The sequence below is a fragment of the Oreochromis aureus genome, linkage group 11 (genome assembly GCF_013358895.1).
Source record: "Oreochromis aureus strain Israel breed Guangdong linkage group 11, ZZ_aureus, whole genome shotgun sequence".
Lineage (NCBI taxonomy): Eukaryota > Metazoa > Chordata > Actinopteri > Cichliformes > Cichlidae > Oreochromis > Oreochromis aureus.
In genome coordinates this window covers 17,836,405-17,849,861 of record NC_052952.1, presented here as the reverse complement: position 1 = coordinate 17,849,861, position 13,457 = coordinate 17,836,405, and the positions used below count along the sequence as shown (strand labels likewise).

The 13,457-nt window shown below is 40.6% G+C and overlaps 1 protein-coding gene and 1 long non-coding RNA gene across 3 annotated transcripts in view; both read left to right on the top strand.

The window, feature by feature from the left end:
- The first annotated feature begins 182 nt into the window (after positions 1-182).
- Positions 183-4,058, top strand: LOC120442771. The gene is made up of 3 exons (XR_005614913.1): positions 183-225; positions 934-1,002; positions 3,623-4,058. It is a non-coding gene; the product is annotated as an uncharacterized LOC120442771 (long non-coding RNA).
- A 1,919-nt stretch (positions 4,059-5,977) lies between these two features.
- Positions 5,978-13,457, top strand: part of fhod3b (formin homology 2 domain containing 3b) — a 91,611-nt gene continuing 84,131 nt past the window's right edge. For both annotated transcript variants that reach the window (XM_031746213.2, XM_039619688.1), the window contains exons 1-2: positions 5,978-6,486; positions 13,121-13,227. In XM_031746213.2, the coding sequence (XP_031602073.2) occupies positions 6,322-6,486; positions 13,121-13,227 (272 nt within the window). In that variant the 5' untranslated portion in view covers positions 5,978-6,321. The remainder of the gene's footprint in view (positions 6,487-13,120; positions 13,228-13,457) is intronic.

Sequence of the window (13,457 nt, the reverse complement as noted above, 5' to 3'; positions counted from 1 at the left end):
GGTGTATTTCTAAGGTAAGCACAAATCCTCACATGTAACTCGTCTCTCTGTTAGGTCTGAAGAGAAGGGGAGAACGCCGTGACTGCTTTATCAGCTTCTTCTAATTTCTTATTGACTGTTAAAGCTATGGGAAGAGTGCGGCTTGTTTGATAAAAGTGTTTGTATAAAATGACACGATAAGATGCTGAGAACAGAAGCAATGACAGCTGACTGAGCACGAATACCGTAAGGAACCCATGGAGTAAAACTGTGATAGTGCACGTGACTTTTCAATTTATTACGTGATACAGTTTATAAAATGGTTATTTGAACACTGTCTGTGCATAGAAATTCTCTATGCAGCAGAACTGTAAACATATGCCAAAGTAATATCAGGGCATAAACAGCAACACAATGCAATCCACAGTTTTTTTTTCTTTCTTTATTCTTTTAAAAAAAAGTTTTCATTGACAAAATATTCTTTCTATTTTTTTGTGACTCTCAGAGAGTTGTTCACTCCTTTTCTCTTTATGTAAGTGCTAATTAGTATCATCTGACTGTTTTCATTTTTTTAACCTATACAGCTGAAGCATCAAACACTTTTGGTCAGAAGAACTCAGATGATAAATGAACTGCATTTTAGTGGGTTTTTTGTTTTTTTTTTATATCCCTTTAAACAGTAATATAGAATTCTTGAGATTTAGGGCCAGATTTACTAAAGGTACAGTGCAAAACTTAATTGCCAGTTTAAAACAAATAAAAAAAAAAAACAGAGAAAAAAATGCTGTTGAGATTCACTAAAGAAGAGGAGTGACAAGCTGGGGATTGAAAGCCATAGGTAGGGTTATTTTTGTGGCAGTCTGTCATGCTATTTATTTGTAGGAGTTTCCCTTTCAGAGAGCATCATTTATGACAGAGTATTTAGTCATTTTTCATTATCCTTCATTTATCCAGGTAAAAGTCTCATTGATATTATTTTGTTCCAAGGAAGACCTGGCACAGACAGCAACAGAAGTTACTAAGGTTTGTGGTGAACAATTTACTGCAAATTGTGTCACGCTTAAAAATGCTTGATTTTACACCCGATGTGACCGTGTTAGCGATCCTAAATTATTCTATGGCTTTATAGCAAGTTACAATAGAGGTAACAAAGAATTTAAGCAGAATGATTTTAATGATTTCCCAAGTGGGGTGTATGGTGAACTATTGTGCGGCTTTTTTACATCACAAATCTATAATCTGCTTTCCCCCCCAAACAAACAATCTTTAAGAGTCTTAAATAATGGCTTTCTTCTTCTCGTACCTGTTTTTCATAAATCAACAGGCAGGTTTCTTTAGCTTCTCCAGTGTGAAGGATGTTTAGCTGGAAGATCGGCACACTCAGAGAGTGAAGAGAGGGAGGAAATTAAATAAAATTCAAGATGACAAAATACACTTTCATTGTTAAAATAATTTTAAATATGCAACTTAGATTTGGTGATACTTCACTGCATTGAAAGAACTCAAACCTCTTATCAGAAATAAGGTCAGCACTGCATAGGGAAAGCATGAAGTCACACATGCAACCTTGGGAAATTAAAATATTTACTCTGTGGAAAGCAATGAGCTGCACCTTCACAGCTTAATACCACAAACTTCACAGATACTGAGAACAGAACATGTGCAAACATGATACAACAGTATGCGGCACTGCTGCCCACCTTCCTCTTGTCGAGTTGCGTTCAGGGTTTCCCAGTACCGGAGGTAATCCACAGGGGAAGCTTCTCTCACACATTTTCACAGTATGTCACTAAGGCTCATCTTGCAGGCAATTATGGTGGTGTAAAAGAAATCAGCCACCAAAACCACATATGTGGATGTAGTACAGCCAGTGAATGTTTTAAAGGACACTCTGTAGTGTCTAATATTTAATCTAAACAGGACTATTATACAGTACAACAGATTTTACTGCATGTTAACATTACATCAGTGATGTTGAACTAAACTTGGAGAAACATCTCCACTATTATAAAGCATTCTAATATATATTTATTTCACATTATAATCATAACAAATGATGCAAAATTACAATATAACCTGTAAATATTATGTGTTCACAGCTATACATGAGTATTCCTGTTCCAATATTTTATTTTCAAGCAGCATGATCGTAAATAGTTAAACCGGCTTGTATTAGCCATGCCCTTGACTCTGAGTTAGATAGTGGAAGCGCCAGATATTTCCGAGACCCACACAAAACCCCACACAGGTCAGCGTGTACCGGAACTTGTACATTTTTGAGCCGGTCTCCAGCCTCTTCCACCTCCAGCTCACCCAGCTGCCGATGGGGACAATATCCTGTCCTTCAGGCCCGTGTCGGTTAGTTTTTGCTTCTTTATCGGTGAAACACTGCAGTATTGTGGTGATACAGTAGTTCACTGTTCAGTGCTGGAATGTAAATTGTGGCGCACACTGTGAGATGATATGAACTAGATGTTTGTGATGGGTTGACTAGGCCGTGGTGTCATAGAGCATCAACTGGAGGTGCGCTGCCTTTGAAGCTCAAGCTCAGAACGAATACAACGTAGGATATAACGTGAGAGCTAACTGCGGTGTTCTATGATGGAGAAAGGTTGATGCACAGAAGCCACTGCTCGTGTGAGGCTCACTCAAAAACTTTTATAACATTGGTTGTATGGGCCTCCCTTAAAGGGTTGATTCGTCCAACTGAAGAAAACTGTTTTTCTGACATACACTGAGTTTTATAGGTTATAGCTGAGAGTTCAATAACTAACTTTTGTTCCTTAGATCAAAAAATTGTTGAAACTCTGAAAACATACCATACCATAACACACCAAAAAGTTTAAGCAAAGTTTAATCTGTCTACACAAAAATAACATTTTTTAACTAGACAATGTGTAAAATATAAAATATGTAAAATAAAAAAACAGACATTTTTCTGTCATTTAATTGTTAATCTATTACTTAACAACTTAAATACTTGGCTGGCTGTGAGGGAAGTCTTTATCAGCAGGAAAAGCTGTAAAACTTGTGAAAATGCAGTTAAAAGTCCAAATATGTATGCCCTCCTTCATATTTTCCAAAGCTGTCCAGTGGGCCGGGTTAGAGTGTTTGCCGGGCCGATTCTGCCCTCGGGCATTATGTTTGACATCCCTGTATTAATGACAGTGAATTAAACTGGAAATTTAACGTTGAGTCGTGGTACTCCAGGTAGTTCAATGTTTGACTCAAAGTACAGTTATCATATGTCCGACTGATTTTAATTAAGACAACACTGATCCTGTGCATGAGCGCACACTAGCCCTCAGTTTCATAGGCAGATTTAAGCCTTGAACGTCACACCAAGAACCCAACGATGAAAACAATCATTTTGAGGCTTCGCAACAGGACTTTACTAACCAACAGACAAGAGTCAGAGTGGCTGCATCCATGTTTATATATGTAGTCTGTGAATGGGACCAAGACCAATCAGATATTTACACAGACGTGTACTGAGATGAGTGATCACAGCTGGACAAGAGGATTAAGTGCTGGGTTTAATCTATTTAGCATTTACTGTATGAGTTCATTACACAGACACATGCAACACATAACTGCAGACAATAGTTATTAGTTATTATTAATCTCTCTCTCTTTTCCACAGCGTGTCTTTGTCCTGTCTTCTTCCCCTCACCCCAACCCCAGCCTGGTTCTGCAGGAGGTTCCTTCCTGTTTAAAGGAAGTTTTTCCTTCCCACTGTCACCGAGTGGTTGTTCAAAGGTGGTTTGATTGTTGTGGTTTTATCTCTATTATTGTAGGATCATTATCTTAAAATTTAAAGTGCCTTGAATTGAACTGAATTGTGCTACATATAACTTTTGATCCAAAACAAGAAAGCAAGGTATGGGCTCCGTAGAGTCTATATTAAGTTGACTTCTGTTGCTGTAGGCAGTGAGAGTCCCATTTCCTCATCTGCAAGCTCAGGTTGGTGAATTAGAGCACTCTTTAGCTGGCAACCTGGTCTAGCTCAGTGGTTCTCAAAGGTTTTTTGTTACAAGGCATCATCTGTGGAAACAAATATTTCTAGGGCATAGCTTTATATAGCTGTAGCTTCAGACGATAATTTCAAGGTATGTCGGTTTGTATTCAAAGAATTGCTTTTTTAAACTAAACTGAATGTAAGCTAATCTTTAAAGTTTTTTTCCAGATTGGAGACTTTGTTGGCTGGATTGTTTTTATGAGCTTGAGTGAATAAAGGTTAAAGAAAACTGGAGGAGAGAGAAAAGCACCGTTAAGACACCAGAAGAGCTAACGGACAGGTGAAGGAAATAATTTAAAAAACAGACTACAGCTTGTTGTAGTTTAAAGAGTTCTTTCAGCTTTTTATTTTGCCTATTGTTTACTGGACCTTGGTGCAGCCCCTCAGTTCATCTACTGTATGAGACAATCTGTTATAATCCTCCCCTTTTAAAGATCACCCTCCATTTGCTTGTTGGGTTTTCCTCTGTTTATATCATTGTAGGGTTACAATATAAAGTGCCTTGAGGCGACTGTTGTTGTGATTTAGTGCTGTGTAAATAAAATTGAATTGAATTGAATTTAAGGCAACTTCTTATTGGCTGCCACTCGAAAACACGATTTATGAGCAGTTGGGTGATGGTGCATGGTTTTTAAATGACCATATTAACATCAAACAGACAACAATTTAATGTTTGTCTGGAAAGCCTTGGAGTCCTGGCATTTATGTGGAGTGCACCTACTTGAACGAAAGCACTCCTCAGTAGCAGCAGCCTCCTCCACCGCAAATCCACCACAAATGCTGCTTAGGAACAACTCGAGGAACGTTAAAAACCCAGTGCTTTGACCTGGCCTCGAAACTTCCCAGATCCCTGTCTAAACAGGCATCATGGGAGTGCCCCGGAACAAGCCCAAACCACAGAGCTATAGTAGAAGAACTTTGCCTTCTTGTGTTTCTTGTAGAAAGCCTTGAAGGCTTGCTTCGTGTATCCCTGAAGGCCCCACCCAACAACCCATACCAGCCAAGGTTGTGGTGCCAAAATGCCAGTGTGTAGAGACAGCCCCAGAGGTTCTGTGGCCATGCACTGACAGGTCAGAACTGTTCGAGGCTCAGGGTGGACTTATGCAACGTTAGACAGCTGACTGTAGAGATGTTTGGAGATTTGTTTCATATTTTTCAACTGCTCTAACCACTCCCATGAAGCATCAGTAACCAGAGTATAAGCATAAAACTCAGTAATACAGAAATGTACCATAGGGCGTATTTGTAGACAGCTCATGAATTTACTTTTAAAACTTGATCATACATATTACTGTTATATGCATTTTTTTTTCCAAAATGTATGCAGCATTGTTTTTTCAGGTAAAAAAAAAAACAAGGTTATCGTAGTTAACTAAAACTAAATGGGGAAAGAAATTGTTATCTAAAAGAAAAACTACACCTTTTGTGAACCTTTAAAACAGCAGTTAAAATAAAATAACATTATAGAATGAATATGCTTAGTTTAGGTGTTTCTAATTTGGTAAAACTTGTTATCACAAACTGCCTGATGAGGGTTTAAAGGACCCGTTTAATGAGGTTTGGATGTCTACAAGCCTGCGAGTCAACTGCTTTCAAAAAGCTCTGTTTATATTGTAATATCTAATTATTTTCCTAAATCTCATCTCTGGCATTTCCCATGAATGAAAAAAGTAATAAAGATTAAAATTGAACAACATTAAAACACTGAAACCAAACTGAATAAAAAGTCAAAGCGAAACCAAAATAAAAACTAATGAGGAAACACAAATATGTTATAACTCTGGTGTCCACTGTGTGTTTGTCAACACTGAGTTGGAGGACTATCAGCATCCGTTATGGCTACTTTGCGCTTTTCCCACTGGAGGCCGCTATAGCGCGTGTAATCCGAGCTTGGCCGGGCTGACTGGGACCTGGCTTGCAGTGTCCCTTCTCAGGCTTTATGCATGAGGAGGGAGCCGCTTCCCATAGACCAGGCGCCAAGTGTAGCAGTGCCGTCCGCAGTCTGCCTCAGCACCTCAACCGCCCGCAATGCCCTTGGACACTGGCGCTCCGCTCGATTCCGCCACGCACTGACTAACCGTGACATCTCAGCGAGTTACTCCGGATCTCTACTTTGGGACTTTTTGCGCACACTGTCCTGACACATCTACGCTGGGTGAAACAAATGGGGAAGGTCCAAGGATAACAGGGTGCAGGATTTTGCTACTGCAGAAGACCTGCCGGTACTTCGCTGCCCGGAGGGGGGGCTGGCTGCGCCTCTGTCAGAGACCGTAGTGCTGCATCCGCTGTTTTGATCATCTAAACTCACCTTGCATGGATACATCATGGCTACATTTATATGCAGGGTGCAGTTTTTAGATGATACCGATCCATTTAACAGCACCAATTTCCCCGAGCCCACCAGACCGCCTCTGTACACCTTCAGGGAAGATATCCCTCTGATAAATCAGATTGCTGGAGTCCACAGGCTGCTAAAAGCCCCACACAAGGTATGCAACGCACGATTAACCTCTTGATTTTGTTTTTGTGCACGTTTTGAGTTAAAATGTAACATCAACGCCTAAATTAATAATTAGCTTGAACAGGTCGATTGTGTTACTACCAAACAAAACTAATTGACCAATGTGCAAGCGTCTTAGTAAGCACTTTATTGATAGGGGATGCTGATGGGGCATATACGTGCATTCAAATAGTTACTGATTCTCGGTGTGATAGAATAACTGTAGGCGGTGTTGGCGTAGATTAGATACCCATTATTTGGGGTGGGGGAGGGGCTGCCATCGGTTAATATTTACATCAATTACCCACCTGTGCACTGCCAAGACTTTAGGTGCTCCTTCAAAGTTTGGAAAAAAGTATCCTGTTTGTGGTTGGTAAAGAGGAGACGCAAACAAATAAGCAAAAAATACATTTGTGGTTGCAGCCTTAATGATTGTTTGATTTGAAAATCTAACCTCCTCAAAGGAAAAAGATCAACTTATTTGTGGCAGAAACAGACCTATTTGCAGTGTCATAAATGGACAGACTGGAAGCCCATGTGGAGAATTAAAGTAGGTAGGTTGGGTCAAATCATGCTCAGTTGGTCAGTTCTTGAAGGATGGAAAAGGGTAATTTCCCACTTGGCCTGATTAGATCTGTGGTTTTGAATTGGCAACATGTCTTCCTAATCAAACATGTTTTTTTCTAGCCCCCTTTTTTTTGTATTTTGACACTGTTAACCAGCTTTTCTTTAGTCTGAAATAGAAAGGTATTTGTGTTTGATCACCCTCAGTTTTCAGGCTCCATTTACTGCTTGGTTTTTGAGGAGGTGAAGCAGTGCACATTCTTTTTGGTTGCAAACAATGGCCTTCCCAAGATCCAAAATGTTGGAGACAGTCGTTGACAAAAGTAGACCTGAAACCCATTTTCTTTTTCTCCTTTTGGATGCCTCCAGAAGTTAAATGTCTTGGCAAATTTCTGCGTCTTGATTAGATTTTGTGAAGCCCCATCTACTGACCTTTAAATTTAAACAAATCACAGAGACCATATCATCTGAGGTTGAGTCTTTTTACTGAGCATTCATCTCAGTCTGGGTGGAAAGTTGCATAAATGGGGAGTTAATTTGGGTCTTTATTCATTCTGTCAGATCAGTGGTACTCCATCTTGTTTGAGTCAAGCTGGTGAGATAAGTCATAGGAGCCTCAGGATGCTGTGGATCACCACAAGCCAGGCTCTCATTCTGCAGCCTACTCAGTCTGACCAGCAGCATGGGATGGGGACGCTTTCCACTGAAAAGGAAGTGGGCAAAATTAAAAACACAAACAAGGAGCCGATGTACTTTGCACCGTCTCAGTTTAGCTGCAGACCAGCTGGACCGCAAAGCAGACAGAGAGGGAGTACCTGTGGTTGGCTGTGCAGGGCCTGGTTAGTGAGATTTGGTCACATGGGCATTGGTGGTTAGCCGTAAGTTGAGGGGGAAGTCCTTGTTCTTCTCATAAACAAAAACAGTCAGGTGTGGTGACGCAACTGCGTCGCCGCGTTTGACCAAACAGCTCCCTGATTCACACCATCAGACGTTTGAAAACGAGACTTTAGTGCGACCTTGTGAATACAGCAAGGCTGTCTTGTCCCTACAGTGCAGGCCATTCTGTTATAAATAGTACGTGGCCAACACGTGGTGCAGGGGCAATCAAAACAGCTGACATATGCTGTTTTAGGGATTTTGCTGTCATTTTCAGTGGGCATTCTCCAGAGTGGAGATCAGTTGTATGTGCTGGATTGGGTTATACATGGGATGACAACTAGGAAAAGTAGCTGTACAGAGTCGAACATCAGTTTGTAGAAACTGATTTTTATAGCTGCACAGGGTTTATTTTTTCTAGTGAAAACTCTCAGTGAGGGTGGGAGACTCACTTGAAATGCCACCTATGCGTGATGGTATGTCTTATGTACAGTACACCATAGTTTAAAATAGTTTATAGTATCTTTTATTCTGCTTGAAGGCCATTTTGTATAATATAAATCTGGTATTTTTTGCTTCGGTAAAAGGGAGTAATTCCCACCTCACCCAGACATTTGGTTTTCTAGTGAATAATGCATTGTCTTCACCAGATGACAGAGCAGGCATGCTCTTCAAAATGTGCCAGAGTTATTCAAAATATTCAGTTTTTCAGGGCAAATCAATAGCTCATTACTCCTTCATTTACTTTCTTCTCTCTCTGTGTTTTGTATTTTGGGGTTTTGTTGGCCAGAGGCCTTGCATCAGTTTATAAAAACAGAATTTAAGCGAGGTCTTGAAGAATGGACTCTCACTTTACCAATTTCAGTTTGTGGGACAGTTGTTTTTCTGCATTTTTTTGTCCCATAATGAGAAGTTATGGTAAATGCTGCAAAATGTAGGTTCCTGCTTCAGGCCTGTCAGAGCTCCCTTTGAATTCTTTTACACATTGTCATGCAGATTTGAGGTTGTCTTAATTTGGAGTGTTGTCTCAGCTCCTTTCAGAGGAAAACATCCACGGAAAAAATTGCCTTGGACTGGACAGGAAAATTAAGGTTACTGTTGTGGTTTTGTGTTCATGCATCAGGTGTAATGTGTTTTAAATCACTTGCTCTCACAGAAATATCACAAATTGCATCTCCACCTTATCGAGCAAATGTGAAGCTTTTAAAGTGGCCAGATGTTAATCGTCTAAACTGATTTGTAGTCCACTGCGGTTGCTATATAGACGTCTTTACCGTTTTCTCTGCTCTGTCTTCTTCTGCTGGTCAAGTGAATGGCAGCCCCTGTGTGTGATTAAATTTAAAAAAAAAAAGGATGTCCTGTCTACATGTCAATCACTCCGCTGGTCAAAGTTGCAGCTCTGTTAACACACATTACTAGTGAACCATATTCCCTGTTTCCATTAGCGCTACCAAACAGGAAGTGAGTTCATATGTCACCAACACTCTTGACCCATTTTTGGGTCAGAGTGCATTTTACCATTTGGACGAATAGCAAGAACCAAAAAATGTAATTTGTTTCCAAACTGATGATCTGTTTGCTTTAAATCAGTCATTCTTGTGCTGGCACCACTTTTTGTTTGTATAAATAAATAATAATAGAGAACTTGTTTTTCCCTTCAGTGCTTGCAGCCACACTTTTAACACAATGAGATCAAACTGCAGGCTATGACCCGCTGAACTGCTTGGCCCCCTCATCGCTGCTTACAGCTAGCTTTCCAAATGTCTTTCCCATCTGGAATATAAAGAAATTTGGAGTGAGATAGCAGTTTTAATTTTGAAATTGCATGGTGTTTATTTTTAGTTCTTTCTGCCTTAACTGCCTTCCTGGTCAGTGGACCACAGTATGGTGGTTGAAGGGAGAGGCCAGACCTCAGTGTGTGAGCAGAGGAGCTTGTGGTTGCTTCTCTGGACTTGGCCATCACAGGGCCACTGTGGGTTCAAGTCCTGGGCAGGAGACAGCTAAAGAAGTCTCTGCCTCTGATAATCTGGTAGCACTTATTCCTGGATTAAGGGCTGTTTAAAGTGCATCAACCTGGCTTGGTTGTACATTGTAATTCCTGTGAAGTAATCCACACTGATTATATAAAGAGCGCCTAAAGTGACACTGGTTAGAGGATAGATTTGTGGCTATATGGAAGAAAAGATGGGTGTACAGATGGGGATTAGTTAATGGCAAATTTGTGTAATTCACTGCAAGTTTTTTTTTTTTTTTTTTTCTTGCCTGTGTTGATTTTGGTCTGCAAGTCAAACCCATGTGTGGGGAATTGCATTTCTTGGTTCCACAGTTGGCTAATTACTGGTTACAGCTGCAGATTCAGCCCAGTGTTTTGTGCAGTTCAGGTTGTGATACAGAGTGAAGCAGAAAGAGTACAAATATTCAGTTTGGTCTTGTTATCTAATCCGTCTTTTTTAGTATGTAAAGTATAATTTAAAGTATAATATATACAGTATAAAATAGCAAAATGATAAACCTACCTGTAATAATGTATTTGGTTTTTTTGGATTATAATTTAGTGGCATTTGCACAGACATAATTATAGAGCTTATACAATTCATTTCAGTTTAGTTTTGTTTATATAACACCAAATCACAAGAATAGTTACCTTAAGGAGCTTTATATTGTAACGTAAAGACCCTATAATAATAGAGAGAAAACCCCAACAATTAGATGACCCCCTATGAGCAAGCACATGGCAACAGTGGGAAGGGAAAACTCCCTTTTAACAGGAAGAAACCTCAGGAAGAACCAGGGCGCTTGGGGGTGAGGGGTGGGAGACAGGACAAAAGACACACTGTGGAAGAGAGCCATTTAATTATTAATAATAACTAGTAGTTAAATGCAAAGCGGTATATACAGTAAATGCAAAAGAGGGAAAAGAAGTGAGTGAAGGTGAAATGCTCAGTGCATCATGGGAAGTATTTCGCACGTGGGTTTACACTTGCAGAATACAAATTTCTAGTTTACCAGCTAACTAATCGCTGTGGTTAGTTAAAGTGATAAGAAAACACTGGCAGGTGCAATGCATCACCTCAGTGATTAACACAACCAAATGAAACCGGGTACACTGGTGCTCTGTTGCCTCACAGTAAGAAGGTCCAGGGTTTGAATCTCGGTGGAGTTTGCATTTTCTCCCTGTGCCTGTGTGAGTCCTCTCCAGGTGTGAATGAGAATCGTTGTCGGTCTCTCTGCGTTAGCCCTGTAACGAACTGCCGACGTGTCCAAGGTGTGTTCCACTTTTTTCCCGATGACAGCTGGGATAGACTCCAGCCCCCCCGTAAGTCTGAAATGGATAAGTGGAAGAAAATAGATGGATGGACAAAAAGGCTAACGTCTACTGACTCATGGTCATGTAGTACGTATTTTTTCAAACATTAATGAAACCCTATTTGGAAACGTAAAGTTGACATTCAACAAAAATACGTTGTTTCTGGGATTGTTGAGTGTGTTACAGGTTATTTAAGGCCCAGCTACTGGTCAGTCCATACAGTATGATTTAAAGTGTCTTCTCTGTCATGCAACATTTCATATTACTATCCCATTTTTATTTTCAAAGGCATGTCAGTCCATAGGCATAAAAAAAAGAAGGAAAAAAAAAGAAGAAATCATGGGCCTAACTTGGGCCCCTATGCCTGGTTTTCCTGTCAGGTCAGAATCTGTCTTGTAATCTGGAGAATCACTTGATTCCCGCTACCGACTATGTGCAGAATAGATGTGCTTGTTTTCACTCGCAAGTCTTTTTCTATCACGGCCTGCCTCACCTGAAGAACATCGACAAATAAGTCTTGCAGATGTCTTGGAAAGGGCACGATCTCCTCACCTGTCTCCTGCATCGACGCCGTGCTTTACCTCATCCCCCGATGTCTCCTTTAAAAGATGATATTCGGCTCCGCTTCTACATCTTTTTATATTCCCAATAATCGTTTGGTTTGGGCAGCAAACAAGACAGCTCCGAGCCAGAGAGTGAGTTGGAGAGAGACTGAAAGTTATCCCAACCAACCACATGTTTTGTTTCAGCTCTCAAATATGACACAGTCCTTGAGTGCTGTAGTGCAGTAATGCAGAGTGCTGAACAGATCAAAGCTGTAATGTCTTTCCCAGGGTTGTTCTTTCACGTTTAATTAAGTTACTGTCATATGTGGAAGGAAATTGAACTGCATCGGACCAGGCAATAACTGGTCCGATTTAAAAAACACATGGTTTTGCATGCTAAACTTATGTTTACATGTGTTGTGCATTAAGAGAGAAATTCTTGCAGGCTGCCTATGTAAGTAGTATTTATGGAAGGGTATCATAGCCTTTGTTGCTTTACAAAGCCCAAGCGAGGGCTGACAAAAAAGACAGGTTACTGGAGTTCAACGTATTTGTACAAATCGTTGTTGGTTTAGACACTCGGATTGTTGATGGTGCAGAGCAGTGCCACTCTCTGCACTCGCATCATATGTTCGCCCTCCCATAATGGTATTTGTTTTCCTTTCCTCTGCTTCGCTGTTGGAGCCGCTGTCCCGTGGAGCTGACAGACTCTGACTATAAATAGGTTAATATCTCCAATTTGGAGGTCAACCAGACAAGTGAACAGTCACTCTCATTCTTCATCTCTTTGACCACAGTCTGGTGATGACAACCATTCAAGACCAGACAAATCATACCTCCTCTGCAATGTCATCATATGTGATGATAGTTTATCAGACAGGAGAGCAGCGAGATAAGAGGCAGCAGACTGCCAAGCTCGTTCAAATCTGCATGACTTCTCTGCAACCTTGCACAGTTTTTCATTGTAGAGCACTGACAGGAGCTGGTAAAAGAGCTTTCTGTGGTTCACGGCGAACAGACATAGACCTGAAATATGCTACGCATGTGTCTGTGGAGCCATCAAAACAGCAAAGTTTTTAAAATATTTAAAGAAAGTTACTTATCAAACATTCTTACGAGTCGTTTGTGTGTAGCTATAAAGTTGTGTGCCTGCATGGGCGTGAAACACAAATAGTTATTCAAACGCCCTGGATGTCAGTGCCATTTGTTCAGCTGATGTGTGTCATTCAATTCAGAAGCCCCCAAAACATCTTTCCACTGTCAAATGCTCATAAATATCTCCTAACACAGCATTTTTAATTACATGTTAACTGTTCCTTTTTCCTGTCTAGCCCGATGACTGTGCCCTTCAGCTGTCCCATAATGGAAGCTACTTGGACCTGGAATCTACGCTGGCAGAACAGCGAGATGAACTGGAGGGATTTCAGGAGGATGGAGGGTAAGATAATAATCGCCGCCATTTCTGTCTCTACTCTCGGTGAATGTGCACAGCCGCCGAAATGAAGAACATTCTCTACACTGTGCTGAATTTAAAAAGCTGAAATAAAACTAGATGCTGGCGTTAAAAAACTTGGCCATAATATTCCTTGCACTTCAAAAGGTGCTGCTCAGACTGATGCCAGAGCCACTCAGGCTGAAAACTAAAGTGAGACTGGCACGGTCTAGCAG